Source organism: Aotus nancymaae, unplaced genomic scaffold, assembly GCF_030222135.1.
Source record: "Aotus nancymaae isolate 86718 unplaced genomic scaffold, 86718_ANA_hifiasm-v0.15.2.pri h1tg000033l, whole genome shotgun sequence".
Lineage (NCBI taxonomy): Eukaryota > Metazoa > Chordata > Mammalia > Primates > Aotidae > Aotus > Aotus nancymaae.
In genome coordinates, this window is record NW_026988447.1 from 11,525,832 (window position 1) to 11,543,281 (window position 17,450).

The 17,450-nt window shown below is 40.0% G+C and overlaps 1 protein-coding gene across 1 annotated transcript in view; it reads left to right on the plus strand.

Annotated features, from left to right (window-relative positions):
• Positions 1–1,914: 1,914 nt before the first annotated feature.
• Positions 1,915–17,450, plus strand: part of CTSO (cathepsin O) — a 28,340-nt gene continuing 12,804 nt past the window's right edge. Inside the window, exons 1-4 of the mRNA XM_012448491.2 lie at positions 1,915–2,049; positions 13,407–13,515; positions 14,109–14,248; positions 16,893–17,060. Of these exons, the coding sequence (XP_012303914.2) occupies positions 1,915–2,049; positions 13,407–13,515; positions 14,109–14,248; positions 16,893–17,060 (552 nt within the window). The remainder of the gene's footprint in view (positions 2,050–13,406; positions 13,516–14,108; positions 14,249–16,892; positions 17,061–17,450) is intronic.

Below are 17,450 nucleotides of genomic sequence, written 5' to 3' on the forward strand. Positions count from 1 at the left end.
GTAAGTCAATTGAAATAGCAACTTCATGAGGATGGGGATTTTCACCTCTTTAGTCACTTATGCACTTGCTTGATATACCCTCATTACCTAGAACAATGCCTGACACTTAGCAGGTACTCAATAAATACTTGATGCGAGCTCATGAAGTGAGTTTAATCCAAGTGGCATTTTTACAATACCAATTTTCCTAGAGTAAGGATGACTGCCTATATTTAAGTTTCCCGACTCAGTAGGTTGTCAATAAACAGGAACTATGATCTGAAATCAAACCTCAGTTTAAAAAGAAAAGTATGTGGTTGTATGAGTTACAAGAAAGGGCTAAGCGCAAAAGAACTGCTGAGGTTAACATGAACATTGTTCTGTGAGCCTATGATTTAAATAAAATCTGTATCACCATACTTTCCAAGAGCAATATATCTCATCATGGATGTACCTAAAAAAACTCTGATGTCCGCAGGGCGCGGTGGCTCACGCCTGTAATTCCAGCACTTTGGGAGGCCGAGGGCGGCAGATCATGAGGTCAAGAGATCGAGACCATCCTGGCCAACATGGTGAAATCCTGTCTTTACTAAAAATACAAAAAAAAAAAAAACTAGCCTGGCGTGGTGGTGGGTGCCTGTAGTCCCAGCTACTTGGGAGGCTGAGGCCAGAGAATTGCTTGAATCTGGAAAACGGAAGTTGCAGTGAGCCATGATAGGGCCACTGCACTCCAGACTGGCGATAGTGCAAGACTCTGTCAAAAAAACAACCAAAACGAAACAAAAAAACCTCTGATGTCTTTCCTCTTAATAACCAGAACATTATTTTTATTTTATTTTTATTACCAATTTTGCATCAGAGAATGTTGTAATTCACTGCATCTAGGTAAAAACTAAAGACATAAATCTGATAAATCTAAAAATCTACAAGGGTAATGATAGGAATTTCAGAGACATGGAAGCCTTGTTCACAATAGATTGTAATAGAAAGGCTCAGTAGAGCCAGCTTCATGAGTGTGTGACCTGTGCAGAAGTGAGTGCTTAGAAGGCCCATAGCTCAGGTTAATGCTCTGCTGTTGCCGTCTTGAAATTGTTAACGATTTATGAACACAGGAACTTCATTTTCAGTTTACACGGGGCCCTGCAAATCATGTAGCTGACTCTATCTTCCTTTGCAAATGGAGAAACAGGCTTCAAGAATTTTGAAACTGCCATAATAGATCCAAAAATTGTGTATGCTTTGCACAACTGTACAATTTTGTTACATATTTATAAACATCTGCTAAATGGATGCCTCTATGTATTGGCCCACGTCATTTCAGAAGCAGGTCTTGAACTTAGGGAGCGTGGCAAGAAGGAACAAGGCAGGTTTCGGTGGCTCACAAGGCAAGCCAGGTGGCTTACACCTGTAATCCCAACACTTTGGGAGGCCAAGGCGGGCGGATCACTTGAGGCCAGGAGTTCAAGACTGGCCTGGGCAATATGGTAATATCCCATCTCTACTAAAAATACAAAAATAGCCTGGTGTGGTGGCATGTGCCTATAGTTCCAGCTATTCTAGAGGCTGAGGCAGGAGGATCACTTGAACCTGGGAGGTCGAGGCTGCAGTGAGCCCTGATCTCACCACACACAAAAAAAGGAATGACTCTCAGGGTTCTTTTTTCTAATAGACAGAGGTGAAACCTCGAAAGCCCGTGCCTGACTCTTCCAAAAACAAGAAAAAAATATCCAAAATACTAGCCTCAGCGAGAAGTTTCATAGCCTCCAGCTGACCGGATTTTCAGGCACAGAGCTCCGGGGACCTAACACAGGGTCAATCTCGGCACCCCGCACTCCACGCGGCAGCTTCTTCCGCCCCTCGAGTCCGGGAGGGGAGGAGCCGAAGAACCGAAAGAGAAAACAGGCCGCGCGTGTGGCGGAGGAGCCGCGCGCCACGATGGAGCTGCGGGCGCTGCCGTGGCTGCTGGGGCTGCTGGGGCTGCTGTGCTGGGGCGGCGGCGACGCGGACTCCCACGCCCCCTTCACCCCGACCTGGCCGCGGAGCCGCCAGCGAGAGGCCGCCGCCTTGCGGGTACCGAGCGCGCGCCTTCCGGGTCTGTCCCCGCTCCCCCACTTCCTGTCCCGCCGCCTTGCGGGTACCGAGCGCGCGCCTTCCGGGTCTGTCCCCGCTCCCCCACTTCCTGTCCCGCCGCCTTGCGGGTACCGAGCGCGCGCCTTCCGGGTCTGTCCCCGCTCCCCTACTTCCTCTCCCGGGTCTGGGCTGCGGAAGAGGGTTCCGGAGAGCTGACCCTGATGCTGGGCACCCCAGATGCGTCTGGGGCCCTGAGCTGAGGGTGCAAAAGCCAGCTTCTATCTCCCCTCTCCTCGTGCCACGGTGTCGCTCCTCCATGCCTTTGCTAACCAAAAGATTAGATTTTCAGAAAAGATGTGTCGCTATGGATTTGGGGGACGCACCAAAGACATCAGTAGACACGTCCAAAGAAGACATCAGTAGATACGTCTTCTTCCCACTGTTCTTGGTGGGAACAAGAGCCCTTTTTTTAGCAATCCCCTCGATCGTCGCCACTGACTTCCAAAGCTCTATTTCACATTTCTGAAAACCAGAAACAGGGAGCCGCCTGTTGGTGGAAGAAACCTGTCGTTTTTCTTCCCGAGGAGGGCGCTAGTGATCGGAAGTTAGAGACAAAGAGCCTGCCTTTAGCCCGCTTACAGAATCCTGGTGGTTAATGATTCTCCTTAAACTAATCGCCTTAAAAGTTCTTCCTGCCTTGGAGACTGAGTTGGAGAAAAGAGAAACATTTAATTTCCTTTTCATATCGTTATGAAAAAGTCTTTATAATAAATACTTAGATTTGAGTCTAGCATGAAAACTCTCTAAGAGTTCGCTGAGCACAAATGATTTTCCTGAAACCAAGGAAACGTCAAGGGATTCGGATTTAGTGTTTGCCTCGCTGTGTTCTAGATATCTGATGCTATTTAGCACATTTTTTTAAATTCATGAAAGATGTCATGATCATGATTTAATTTATTAGAAAAGAAAATTCATTCATTCTGAATCAAACGTGAGTCTGAGTTCAGTAATATTACCCGAGGAAGTGTATCTTTTCCCCTGGTGTTTGTTGGAATTTCTCACAGGATTTTATAGCTATGCTCTTCTCTTCCCCTTTCTCTCCTGGAAATCTCCAATGGTTAGGAAGGCCAGCTTTCCCTGATTCTGTCCGTTCTTAACGTTTGGTCCAAACCGAGATGTGTACTGTTATCTCCACTTTATTATTCTTGAGTTCAATTCTAGCTTTCAAAACCGGAAGTCCTCTTAAACTCTTTGAAGAACAAAATTCTGGCCTGTATTCTACCCCTAGCCTGAACTTAGTTTCATTTTCCTGGTAAACCAAACCCCCTAGGGGAAAAGTCAGTCTCACCTTTACTGGAAACATATTCATTGGCTAAATAAATAAACACAGTCAGGCTCCTAAAAAAAACAAAAAATCCTATTTCAGGACAAAGCTCAAAGGGCCAGACTTATAAATATATTCTTAACATTTATTTAGATAATTTATAAATATATATATGTATATATATACAATTTATGTAGTGACTCATATTGGTCCTGTGAAGAGGCCATACCCAGAAGATGAATATCTAGAAAATATAACTTTTCTCAGGAGAAATACAAAGGTCCAGGTTGAACGATGGAAGATTGGAAGTGGAGGAGGGTAGAATTATGAAGACTCTCAGTACATTTCAAAAACCTTGGGTTAAGAAAAACCTAAAAAGTTGTCGAAGCAATTGCTGCCAGTAGGAGTTTTCTTCATGAGGTGGATACCCACAAAGGTTTGAGGCTTCAAAGCACAGTTGCTGGAAACTGAACACCTCTTGGTGCTTAGCTGGACATTATCCAAGAATGCTTTAAAACCGATTTTCTACCTTAGTGGTCCCCAATATTTTTGGCACCAGGGACCCATTTCATGGACGACGATTTTTCCATAGACAATGGAGGTGGGGGGGGAGCGGGGGGATGGATGGTTCTGGAATGGAACTCTTCCACCTCAGATCATTGGACAATAGTTAGATTAGTTAGCTGGAGATTGCAGTTTGTACTAGGGATAGAGAGCTGGACACAGGGAAAGGTGGAAAGGGCCTTGGCTCCTTGGTAACCATGAAACTTCTTGTTGAAATCAAGTGAATTCATTGGTGAATTGATGATTCAGGGGGTTGCAGCTAAATATCCAGTTAAGTTCCTGATTAATTAGTAATGTCTTTCACAGCCATGGGTTTAGAGAATGGTGAAGGTTTTTCAAACTTGTTTTAATATTAGCCTTCGATAGTTTTGTAAGTTCCCCTGGAATGTACCTTAAATGAAAGTTAGGGTAGCCCTATGACTTTCCCACAAACTGTTATATTATTGTTCAGTGAAAACTAGACTCCTCTATGGTTTTTTATGGGATGTCTCACAAGATATCTGATAGGATGGCTTATGTCTGCTCCTTCACTCCTTTGGAAACTTCCAGTGCTCAGGAAGCTCTTAACTATTGAATTCAGCCTACTCTCCTTTGTGCCAAAACCTAGGTATGCCTTCTTATTTACTGATGCTCATTATTTTACCACAGAACATTTGGTATTCTTATCCTTTTGGGAGGCATGGACCAATATTGGATCCAACAAAAGTTGTTTGATACTCTCACTTTAGAATAATACCTGTGCCAAAGCAAATGTGATTTATTTATTTTTTTTTTTTCGGAGGCTCATTCTGTCACCAGACTGGAGTGCAGTGGTGCAATCTCAGCTCACTGCAACCTCCGCCTCCCGCGTTCAAGCGATGTTCCTGCCTCACCCTCCCAAGTATCTGGGGCTACATGTGCATACCACCACGCCCAGCTAATTTTTGTACTTTTAGTAGAGATGGGATTTCACCATGTTGGCCAGGAAGGTCTCGATCTCTTGACCTCGTGATCCGCCCACCTGGGACTTCCAAAGTGCTGGGATTGCAGGCATGAGCCACCGCGTCCGGCCGCACATGTGATTTTACATAAAATTTCAGAAGCTTCACCTTAAGAGCGGTTGCCATAATAATACAGGTTATATTATTATAAGATTATTTATATATTTAGAAATATTTATTTGTATACGAATAGATGACTACAGTATTTTTATAACAAGTGATCCTAACGAGCCATTTATATATATACTTGCCATAATCAGTCCCTTGAAATCTGGAATTAGGTCCTCCAAATAGACTTTCTCCAAGAAAGCTTTAAAACCCCTTTCCTTTCCTTTTTCCTTTCCTTTCCTTTCCCTTCCTTCCTTCCTTCTTTCTTTCTTTCTTTCTTGCTTGCTTCTTGACAGAGTCTCCCTCTGTCACCCAGGCTGGAGTGCAGTGGTGCAGTATCAGCTCACTGCAACCTCTGCCTCCCGGGTTCAAGCAATTCTCCTGCCTCAGCCTCCTGAGTAGCTGGGACTACAGGCATGTGCCACCTCGCCCTGCTAAGTTTTGTATTTTTAGTAAAGACAGGTTTCACCATGTTGGCCAGGATGGTCTCAGTCTCGTGATCTGCCTGCTTCGGCCTCCCAAAGTGCTGGGATTACAGGCGTGAGCCACCGCATCCAGCTTAAAACCTATTTTAAACCTCAGTGGTCCCCAGACTTTTTGGCACCAGGGATTGTTTTCGTGGAAGACAATTTTCCCACAGACTGAGGTGTGGGGTGGGCTAGAGAGGATGCGGATGATTTCAGGATGAAGCTGTTCCACCCCAGATCATCAAGTATTAGATTCACATAAGGACTGTGCAACCTAGAACCCTCTCATGCACAGTTCACAGTAGGGTGTGTGCTCCTATGATAATCTAATGCTGCTACTGATCTGACAGCAGGTGGTGCTCAGGTGATAATGCTCGCTCATGGCCCCTCACTACCTGCTCTGCGGCCTGGTCCTTAACAGGCCACAGACCGGTACTGGTCCACGGCCCAGCGGTTTGGTACGCCTGTTCTACCTTGTATAAAAATAAAGACATGAATTTGATGTTAGATAACGTTGTTCAGCAGACTTTTTCTGTTGATTCTCACTTAAAGCATACATTGACTAAATGGAAATATATCATAAACTTAAAATCGTAGGTCATAATTTATTTAGTTATTCATTCATTCATCTTCCCATACATTCGTCCAATACTTTATTTAATTTCTACTGTGTCTAAGGAACCGGTCTGGGTTTTCTGAGGGATACAGTGGAGAATAAGATATGTGCTGTGCTCTAAGACATTTATTCAAAAAATGAATATTGTTATGTTTAAAGATTGTATTATAATCCATTTTCCTGTAAACAAAAAGAAGAATGTAAAGACTTATCCACTAGAGAACAGATTCTCCCAAGTAGGCATTTACAAAGGAATGTATTTTTAATTTAATCTTTTTGTGTACATGCTCACACACATACTCCACATTTCTTATCATACATAGTAAACATATATCTGCATTATATTTACACAGATTTCAGTACACTGTATATAAAATGCTTTGTCTAAGAAACTTTTCAAAAGTAGGAATTTATAAAAGTGTATCCTATAAGAAGTTGTTATAGTTCTAATCCAGGGCTTCTAAACAGTGGCACTGTTGAGGTTTGAGAATGGATAGTGATTTGTTTGGCGGGGGGAGGCCTTCCTCTTCGTTGTAGGGCACGCATGGGCTCTATGCACTAGATGCCAGTGGCATCCCACCAGTATGACAATCCCCAGTGTGACAAATGACGGACAAAATTATCCTCAGTTGAAAATCACTGATCTAATGTTTACAGCTCCCAAGTCTTCCAAGAAATTCTCAGCATTGCGCTAATGTCGTATACAAATATTGTACCTTTTTGCTCATCCTCAGGTTCACTGCAATTTCCAGAATTGAAAGCACTCCCAAGGAGAACATTTTAAATCTATGTGTATGATTTATGATTTATCCTATGAAACTTCAAAATCTGCAAATGGAAGTTGTTAGAAGTCTGAGTAGTGGAACTGCAAGACAATCAATGAGTTTAAAGTGCTGAAGAGAAAGTGATCTTACGAAGTACCTTAGGCTTCTCTCATAATTTCGATATAAAACTTATCCCATGGATGCATGGGACTCATTGTAAGGGAATACACACATCATTGCATATATTGATAAGTACAAATAAATCATCATTAGTGGAAGGAAACCTAGATATCAACGGGGAAAAAAATAAATGTTCACTGGCTTTTCAGTTAATAAAACAGATGTGAAATCCCGTAAAGTTTATATCCCTTCTGTGGATTCCTTACAGCCTAAATAACTATACCCCTCCACCAAATACTAGTTGTATGACCTTCAGCAAATCATTTATCTGTTTCTCAATTTTATTCATCTGTGAAGAGGGTGTAATGTTCGCAATTACCTTTATACAGGCCTAAGTTAATTCATATAAAGCACTTAGAATGAATTATTGCATTCAATTTAACAATCCCTTCAACCCTTTGTATTTAGGGTACTCGATGGCTGAGAACCTTCTTTGTAGAGAAGTGAAAACTCAACAGTTTGCTCTTAAAGGATTTGCTTACTCCTTTAGAAACAGTTGAGTACATGCAAGAATAAAATACATTATTTCATTTATTCTTAATTAGTGACAGTCGGTGAGAAAGCTCACAGATTTTTCTCCTCAAGGAATTAGATTAAGGAAATATCTGAGAACCCCTCAAGCTGCCCTCCATGGGTTTCTACTCTTAGATCATTTTGAACAGGACCATTTTCCTCTTAACTTACCCTAACCAGAGCATTGTCTAAGACTATCGTTACCTACAGCTGGAAAGTTAAGAGGGTCAAGATGCCTGAGACAGCTGGAAGGGCTTTCTGATCCTGTAAGAAAAATGCTGATTTCCGAGGAATTTTAAGACTGCAGCCTAATCTCCTCATGAAACTGGGTCAAGTCCCTTGTCAAATAGAGTTATCTTGTTTTATGATCAGACTGAAACCATCCTGTTTCTTGTTTGGCCTTGCTAGGATGTTTCATGACTATTCTGCAGTTCTTATCAACTTCCTTTAGAGTAGTTATGAAGCATCCTAGCTAGGCCAACAGGTAGGAAATTAGGATATGGAAGACACTGCTTAGAAACATGTTACATTTAAGTCATAGTTCAAATATGTGATCACCTCCAGCACATGTGTGCACACACACACACAAAGGCAGCTTTAAGAGATTCTACCTCTTAGAAGGATGGCTGCTAGAAGTCATGATAAGTAGGGACAGAGTCTTACAGGGACAGGGTCCTAGGTATAATGTTGAGAGATTATACCTGTAATAAAGAGAGATTTAGGGTGCACAAGATCTACTAATGCCGAGGGGACGTGATTTTCTAGTTTTAAAATTAGGATAATTTCCTCAAGCTCTTAGGTTCTGAGTTACCCTTCTGTGCAGGAATCTGGTATCTCCCTTTGGAACTCATTCAATTAAACACATTTAACTCAAAAAAAAAAAAAAAGTAGGTGGACTGGGGCATGGTGGCTCACGCCTGTAATCCCAGCACTTTGGGAGGCTGAGGCAGGTGGATCATGAGGTGAAAAGATCAAGACCATCCTGGCCAACATGGTGAAACCCCATCTCTACTAAAAATACAAAAACTAGCTGGATGTGGTGGTGCACACCTGTAGTTTCAGCTACTTGGGAGGCTGAGGCAGGAGAATCGTTTAAACCCAGAAGGCGGAGGTTGCAGTGAGCCGAGATCACGCCACTGCACTCCAGTTCGTCGACAGAAGGTGACTCTGTTTAGAAAAAAAAAAAAAGTAGGTGAAGGTAGTTATTTTTCACCGAATCTGTTCAAAGGATGTTCTGATTTATCAGCTCTAATTTTTCCCATATAAGATCCAATTTTTAAACTTCTGCACTTTTCAAAAGTATTAATTAGAAGTTTCCTATATGTTCATCAAAACTTTACATCTTTCCTCTCATAAATGAAGTTAAGGTTCAGAGTTTTTCTTTCATATTTTATATGGCTTTAGAGACGGCTACTCTAAATTTGCTCACTGTCGTATCCCCTGTTGCCCTCTGGTAAGAACATGTGCTCACTGATCCTTTACCTCCAGAGGTTGTTGATGTAATGAGCAGCAAGGGCCCCATACAGACTCCCAGTTTGTGATTCTCCTAGAAGTCTTTAATAGCCAGAATCAAGGGACACCAGAAAAGTCACTTAAAAGAATTGATAATTCTAGAAATGAAATACAGGGCTTTATAAACTTTAAATGATGAGAAACCCATGTTAGGTGAACTTGGTAAGTATATAGCAAATAAGAGAATAAATATTCTTGGATATACTGATAGTATTAGTTTACCATGAAAGCAACTGATTGCTTTCAATGGATAATTGAACCTCATTTCTAATAATGTGAAAAATACTTGCTCCAACTGAATCTGAAAGTATGATCTTTGAATGCCATTTCTATAATCCAAATATTCTATGTTTAAAGGAAAAGGAAGATACAGGATGAGAGTGTTTTAACTGAGCATTTATTTTGCCAGTCCCTGTGATATGTGTTTTCCAATTATTATTTTATTTAATCCTTACATTCTGCCAGATAAGTATTACTCCATTTGTTGATGGAAATAAAGCTCAGAGAGGTTGAGAAATAGCCAAAAATTGCTCAGCAATGGTAAGACATTTTAGATCGTTGCAAAGTTAAAAAGAGATTAGAGAAATTCATCCATTTAGTGTGTGTGGATGTTTGTGTGTGTGTGTGTGGATGGGTGAAATAATTATCCCGTGTTCAGAAGCCTCCCGGGAAGTACTTTTAAGGTTATTAGTGGTTTTGCAAAATCAAAACAAGTGGGTAGGGATTAGTGGTATGGAGAGGACAAAGCAGAGCACTTAGTGGTTTACAGTATTTGCTCCGTATCTTGAGATATGGAGAGCTGTGAAATGACAGGAATCATTACACCAGAATAGCAGATGGAATTCTCTTAGAAGTTGGCTCCTGGTTGGCTGGGTGCGGTGGCTCACGCCTGTAATCCCAGCACTTTGGGAGGCCGAGGCGGGCGGATCACGAGGTCAAAAGATCAAGACCATCCTGGCCAACACGGTGAAACCCCATCTCTACTGAAAATATAAAAATTTAGGCGGGCCTGGTGGCACACGCCTGTGGTCCCAGCTACTCGGGAGGCTGAGGCGGAAGAATCGCTTGAACCCAGGAGGTGGAGGTTGCAGTGAGCCGAGATTGTGCCACTGCACTCCAGCCTGGCAACAGAGCAAGACTCCGTCTCAAAAAAAACAAAGAAGTGGGCTCCTGGTTGAACAAATAGAAGAGAGCAACATTTTCAAAAGCCCAGCAGATACTGGTGCTGCTGACATAAATCAAAGAACGGTATATCAAGTGGTAACTAATAGAAAATATATGTGGAGATATTTGTCTTTTCAAATACATTGCACAAGACCAAAACCAAGTAACTGTTATGGGAATCATCATTGAAAATAGGGACATAAATATTTAAAATAAATAAATAACACATTCATTTTTTTCATTATTAAACTGGTGTTATTATAACTACTTCACAACCAGAACACCTAAACTCTGGATGGTGAAATGACACTCATAAGGCAACACAAAAATTAAGAGAAGGACGTGGGAACTCCCTGACAATGACGTACAAGTTTGTTTCATCTGGCATTTGCCAACTTGAGTTCTTCTCAAGGAGGTAGATTAAGTAAATATCTGAGAACTCCTCAAGCTGTTCTCCATGGGTTTCTACTCTTAGACTGTTTTGAACATGACGTCTTTCCTCTTAACTTACCCTAACCAGAACATTGTCTAAGATTATCATTACCCACAGCTGGAAAGGTTAAGAGGGTCAAGATGCCTGAGACATATTGCTTTTCTCATAGATGTCACAAACGATCTAGTAAAATAAACTTGCATTAGCTCTCCAACTAAATAGAGTGTGTGGCTCAACTACTGCCTCCCCTCCCAGACACATGTGTAGAACCCACACATACACACACAATGCTTAGGGCTATAGAATTGCCTACACACATGAGTCTAAAATACATTCCTAGAATTAGATTTTCTTAAACAATTTTGTCATTTTAAAAATCCTGAAAGGGTATACCAGTTTATACCTCTTATGCGTGTGTGTGTGTGTGTGTGTGTGTGTGGTATATTCCTGTTTTGTTCTGTTCATATGATGTATAAAAATGATGATTGATTTTGAAAATTTAAACCAACCTAGCATTTCTGAATAAACTTTACTTGGTCACAATGTATTGTGCTTTACATATATTGTTAGATTTGATTTGCTATTTTGTTAAGGATTTTGCATCTACAGCGTATTTATGAGGGATATTGGTATGTAGCTCTATTTTATGTAGATATATTTTTCTGGTTTAGAATCAGGATAACACTGGTCTTATTGAAGCTGCAGTGTGTTCTCTTCTTCTTGATTTTCTCAAAGGATGATATTGGTATTACTTCATTCTTCATTGTATACAGTTTGCCAAAAAGCAATCTGGGCCTGAAGTTTTCTTTGTGAATCAGTTTTCACTTACAAATTTAATGCTTTTAGTTGATAAAAGGCTGCTCAGCTTTTCTATTTCTCCTTCCAGCTTTGGCAATCTGTGCCTTTCCAAAAGCTTGTCTGTTTTGTACAGTTTGCCAAGTTATTGTCATCAAGTTGTCAAAATATTATTCTTCTAATCCCTGAAGCATCTGTAATCATGGCTCTTCTTTCATTCCTAATATTGATAAATTGGTCATTCATAACTTCTTGTTCTTTTTTTTTTTTTTTTAGCCAATCATAGGAGCAGTTCCTATGAGCGAACAGGAAGAGGGCCAGGTAGAGCTATCTGATTGCAGTGTAATTCTCACCCTGAAGGAAGGGAAAAGGGAAAGAAGGTTGGGGCAGTCTCACAGTCCAAGGAAAGTTTGAAAAGTTTGAAGGTTTAGCAAAGCCATCAGGGAGTCATTAATCAAAAACCAACTGGCAGAAGAGACCCATTTGTCCCCCAAGTAGCGAGTCTTAGCAATCAGTCATGAGCTAGGTACAGCTCACAGGAACTGTGGCTTCCCTTGGTGTGATCATGGAAATTCAACTAGCAGCAACTAAGCTCCCTGTGGAAAGAAGGCTGGAGGCACATTCTTAGGGCTGCCACATTCTCCCCTGTGCATTCTTAACATCCTACATTCTCAGTGCCTTCCTGACTACTCCAGCTCACAAAGATGGCCAGGCAGTACTTACTGATTGAATGAATCCACTGCATTCCTTAGCAGTTAATAGTCTCTGACTTCCATTTGTCATTTGCCATAGACAGAATTACCTTATATTCTAGTTCTGTTTTTATGTTTATATATCCAGGTCATATTGAAAGCCCTGCTTCATCAAGATTATTTTTGACTACCTCAGAAACTTTATTAATTTGTTGGTTAGCAGTCTTCCTAGGTATGCACAAAAGGAAAATGAAAATAAGATTATCGTAACTTCCAGCAATAATTTACTTAAAAATAAACAGCTTAAAGTTATTAAGGGCATGACATGAAAAATGTCACTTATCTATTTATTCAACAACAAATAGTTATTGAGGATCTGTTGTGTGCCAGGCATATGCTCAGTGAGGGTATCATGGTAATAAATAAGACCTGTAAGCCAGTTGTCATTTTGCTTATAGGTTTTTAAGACAGACACACAATAAACACATAAGTACATAAACAAATATGTAGAAGCACTAGGGTTGGAAATGTACCAAATGATAGCCCCCTGAAATTTTATTTATTCTGCGTAATTGGTTAGTATTAGGAAACTGAAGCATGCTCATATAAAAGATAAGCTTAAGATAAATTATCACAAAATTCTAAGTTGAGAAATCAATAAATAATGGTCACATTTTCCTTCCAGATAGAGAAACCAGGCTGTCTTCTTAGAACGTTTCCAGAATTGCATCTGCCACAGAGCCTTTGCACCCTGCATGAGAGAGATATCTATAAAGCGTTAATAGAATCAGATTGATTTATTAATTTATTTACTCAGTCTGTTTTTCATGTTTCATTACTTAGTTCCTGGAAACACAGAGGTGAAGAAGACATATTCCGTATTCATAATGGTTTAACCACGAGTGAATCTAGTATCTCGTGTTGATTTGCAGTGTGTTACCTTTTTCCCACTACGTCAGTACTTTAGCAGCTCTATATACAATGCTGGCAACAAGCCTGGTGATGGGGAATTATAGATGAATAAACTACACTTTTCTCAGCCTCAAAAACTGTCTGAAATTAGGTAACAGTTCTAACAGAAAATATTTATGAATCTCCTGTGGATATCTTATACAACTTTACATTGTAGTCTGAAGGAAATCAAGCTTTCAGTTTACAATTGAAAAATATCTCCAAGTTAGTTATATACAGTTACTTTGGAAAACCGACATAGTAGATATGAAATAGTTTTTGTTTTTCTTTTAGGAAAGTCTCAATAGACATCGAAACTTGAATTCTTTATTTCCCAGTGAAAACTCGACCGCCTTCTATGGATTAAATCAGTTTTCTTATTTGTTTCCTGAAGAGTTTAAAGGTATGGTCCGATGGTGCTATTGGGTGATTTCCTGATTTTGACTTGCTTAACTTGTGATAAATATTTAATTATAAATCTAATAAATTGAATAATAGTTAACATTTATGAAATATTTGCCTACTAAGTGTCAGGCGTGTACTATGTGCTCACATAAGAAAATAAATTCATGGACACTCTCTTCTAATTATTGCTTAAGAAACAAATATTATAATCATGAACATTTCCATGTAGCTATAAAGGACAACTGTCTAATCACTTCTGCAGTTTTCTAGTGCTGTTTCTGTTCAGGACACACATGGTTCCATGGGTTATAATAGAACCAATCATATCATTTGTACTCATTTTTATTACTGACCTGGTTCTATCAAACAAGTCATTTTATGTATCGGCTCCAGCCTTATTGTAGGGATTCTCTTTTGTACTCATCAATGAATGCATTTTATGTTATACAAAAGCACAAAGGCAAATCTAAAATGGCAGGTCTAGTAGAAGGCTACCATTTCCTCTTGAAAAGTTTCTCCCAAAGAATCCCAAGAGTCCCCCCGCCCCATAATATAATAATGGTTGTCTTTTCATTTTATGTTTCTACTCAGCCATTTATTTAAGAAGCAAATCTTCCAAGTATCCCAGATACTCAACAGAAGTACATATGTCCATCCCCAATGTGTCTTTGCCATTAAGATTTGACTGGAGGGACAAGCATGTTGTGACACAAGTGAGAAACCAGCAGATGGTAAGTTTAAATCCCTTTTTTAATCATCTAAGCATTGAAAGGCACCTCTGAGATCAAGTTTAATCAAACTTGTAATGGAACCCATAATTTCTCTAGGAAAATCACACCTCAGTCATCCAAAAATGACAATGAAAGGAGAATTTCTGGAGGATTGGGAGGCAAATGTCAAAGCCCTGACTTTTATTCCTGAAGATAAACCTTCCTTGCTGTATTCTCTTACTAACTGCCATTGCCACCAACACACTAACCCCGGGATACTTCCCGGTAGCTGTATCACAGATACCAAGCTCTCTGTACAATAGCAGATAGAAGGCTGGAGAAGGTAAACATGAGCACTAAAGGCTTAAATGGTTCAAGGAAAAAAAGGTGAAAATGTAAAATGAAAACAGATAAATTTACCAACAGTGTGGCCAAATCTCCTGGGTTCTCAAGTCTGATCTTGCAAGCTCTGTCAGAAAACCTGCCCCACCTTCACAGGATCATATGTCTTTTAATCTGTAGGTCTTAAAAGTATAGTCAGTAGTCAGTTCATCTATAACATGACACATTCATTCCAGAAAATCACCGCCTATGCAGAATTGAGCAGTAACATGACAGGGATTATGGGAGAAATAAGGTTAGGTCACACTATCTGGGAACTTAGTCAATGACATATTTTTTAAAAGACAGTAGAACAGTTTTACACATGTATACTGATTAAGAAATATGTAAGTACTGCAATAAATATAGCAATTTACCTTGAAAAAGGGCTCAAAATGTGCTGAGGACATGGGAGTTGGAAGGGCTGCAGCTTGTGAGTTATTTTGGAGTGATCAAAGGAGGGATCTTCAGAATAGGAAGGAAAGTGCTAAGAACAGATGTGGAGGCATATGACCTATAATGCATGTAGTGAATCCACCTAGCTGGCAGATGTTTGAGGGGTGCACGCATGCTTTGCTGACATCCCCTACCGGTCTACACCCTCCACTGTCGGCATAGGGAATGCCTGCCGACTAGAGAAAGTCAAACTCCTAACCAGAGGTGGCTAGTCTCAATTTGTCTGCAGTGGAAACCTCAGCAGGTCATTCAGCCTTCCCTTGGGTGGAAAGTGTTTTGGTCCCGGCAGTTTCTTAGCCAATGTCTAGTTAGAATGAGTTTTGCTTCTCAGATTCTGTATTTATTTTTGTGCATTAAGTTATACCACCAAATCATTGATTTATTGGATTTGTAATAACGTGAATTAGCCATAAATCCAATCCTGCCAAAAATTATCCACCGTGTATTAAAGAGGGGACTTTTTAAAATATATATTATATATATTTTTTTTATTATCATACTTTAAGTTCCGGGGTACACGCACAGAATGTGCAGGTTTGTTACATAGTTATACACGTCCCACGGTGGTTTGCTGCATCCATCCCCCCGTCATCTACATTAGGTATTCTCCTAACGTTATCCCTCCCCAATCCCCCTGCTATCCCTCTCCTAGCCCCCTCACACCCCTAAAGAAGGAACTTTTAATTAGGCATCTTTAACTAAAGGAATATATGAGAGATTTTTTTCTTTTTATGCAGAAACTGCCCTTGTGGCTTGACTAAAGCTGGCTATAGGGGTGGTGTCAGCCACCTGTGTTCACCTTGGTCCAGGTTTGGAGACCCTGCTATAGTAGGGTCTTAGTAAAACCCTTAGTGAGTGTTTTTACTGTGCCATAGGCACTAGAGATATAGATAGACCTTTAAAAGAGTAAAGCCATTAAGTTGCCCAAAAACTTAGCTCTGCAAAGATATCCAGTTGTCCTTATTCCTTTTTTGATCTAACTCTGCCACACATGGCCCTCTGGTTAAGTCAGTTTCATCCAATCTCAAATCCTCCTCTCCTCTGCCTTTTCTGTGGATCCTTCTTTTTTTTCATGTGATCTTATGATCCCTAGTTTCATTTCCTCTGTCTACTCTCTTTGTTTCAGGACTAGTCCTTTTATTCTTTTGTTCTAGTTTGTCAAGTAAAAGCAAGTTCATAGATCCACAGTCAGCATGATTGGCAGCCAATACTGGAGTCATGACTAATACGGGTTTATGTCCTTAGGACATTTCATGTGCAGCCACTATAAGCACACTTAATAGGTACATGTGGCATCTTTACAGCCTAAAAAGTAATTCATTAATTTCTTATCTCCGTCAAATAATGAGCACAAATTACATCTTTCCCGTCCTCACCCTGAGGCTGGAAGTGATATATGACCATTGAAGCAGAGTGTCCTAAGAAAAGCAAGGGGGATTGAAGGATGGGGTGGGAGTCAGCACATGCTCTCCAGCAGAAAAGCCCCTTACAAGGAGAAGTCACATATTCACTGAACTGAATAGTCTTTTAAAAGAGCTTCAGTTAGTCCAACTATTTCCTCAGTCTCTAAATCCTCACTTTTATCTTGTATTGACAAATTTAGAACAGTAATAATGCTTACAACATGGACTAATAATTAAATGATGCTCAGAAGAGACTTTTGGTTTTCTTTTTTTTTTACTTTAAAAATCTAGAAGATAGGCATATATATTTTGTAGGTTTCCAGATTCTGGAAACCTTACTTGATTTGATAACTTGTTATATTGAGATACGTTGGTAAATTGATTTAAACCCTGTATATACTACCCCTTGCTCTATTTTTAAACAGTGTGGAGGATGCTGGGCCTTCAGCGTGGTGGGGGCAGTGGAATCTGCATGTGCGATAAAAGGGAAGCCGCTGGAAGACCTAAGTGTACAGCAGGTCATTGACTGTTCGTATAATAACTATGGCTGCAATGGAGGCTCTACTCTCAATGCTTTGAACTGGTTAAACAAGGTGACTAGTCTCTCAGCCTTTTAAACTCTGTATTTTCTTTTTTGCTTGTTTACTGTGTGTTCAAAATTCAAACAATTTGCTCGCATATATTAAATAATGTTTTCACATTCAGAAATGTAGATGATCAAAGCTTGAAGTAATCAGAATATTTAAAAATGAATCACTTCCAGGCGAATCAGTTGTCAAGAAATCAAAAGGGGAGAAATCTGAAGTCTGTCTCCAGAGAAATATTTATATTTATTTCTTAATTTTTAAAATATATAAACTTTTTTTGCAGATCTGAATATCTCATAACGCCCCAGAAATATGGAAATATATGATTTTTTTTATTTTCATAGACTTTCTGAATGTTAAGGTTAAAAGGGGCATTAGACACTAATTTTGCAGCTT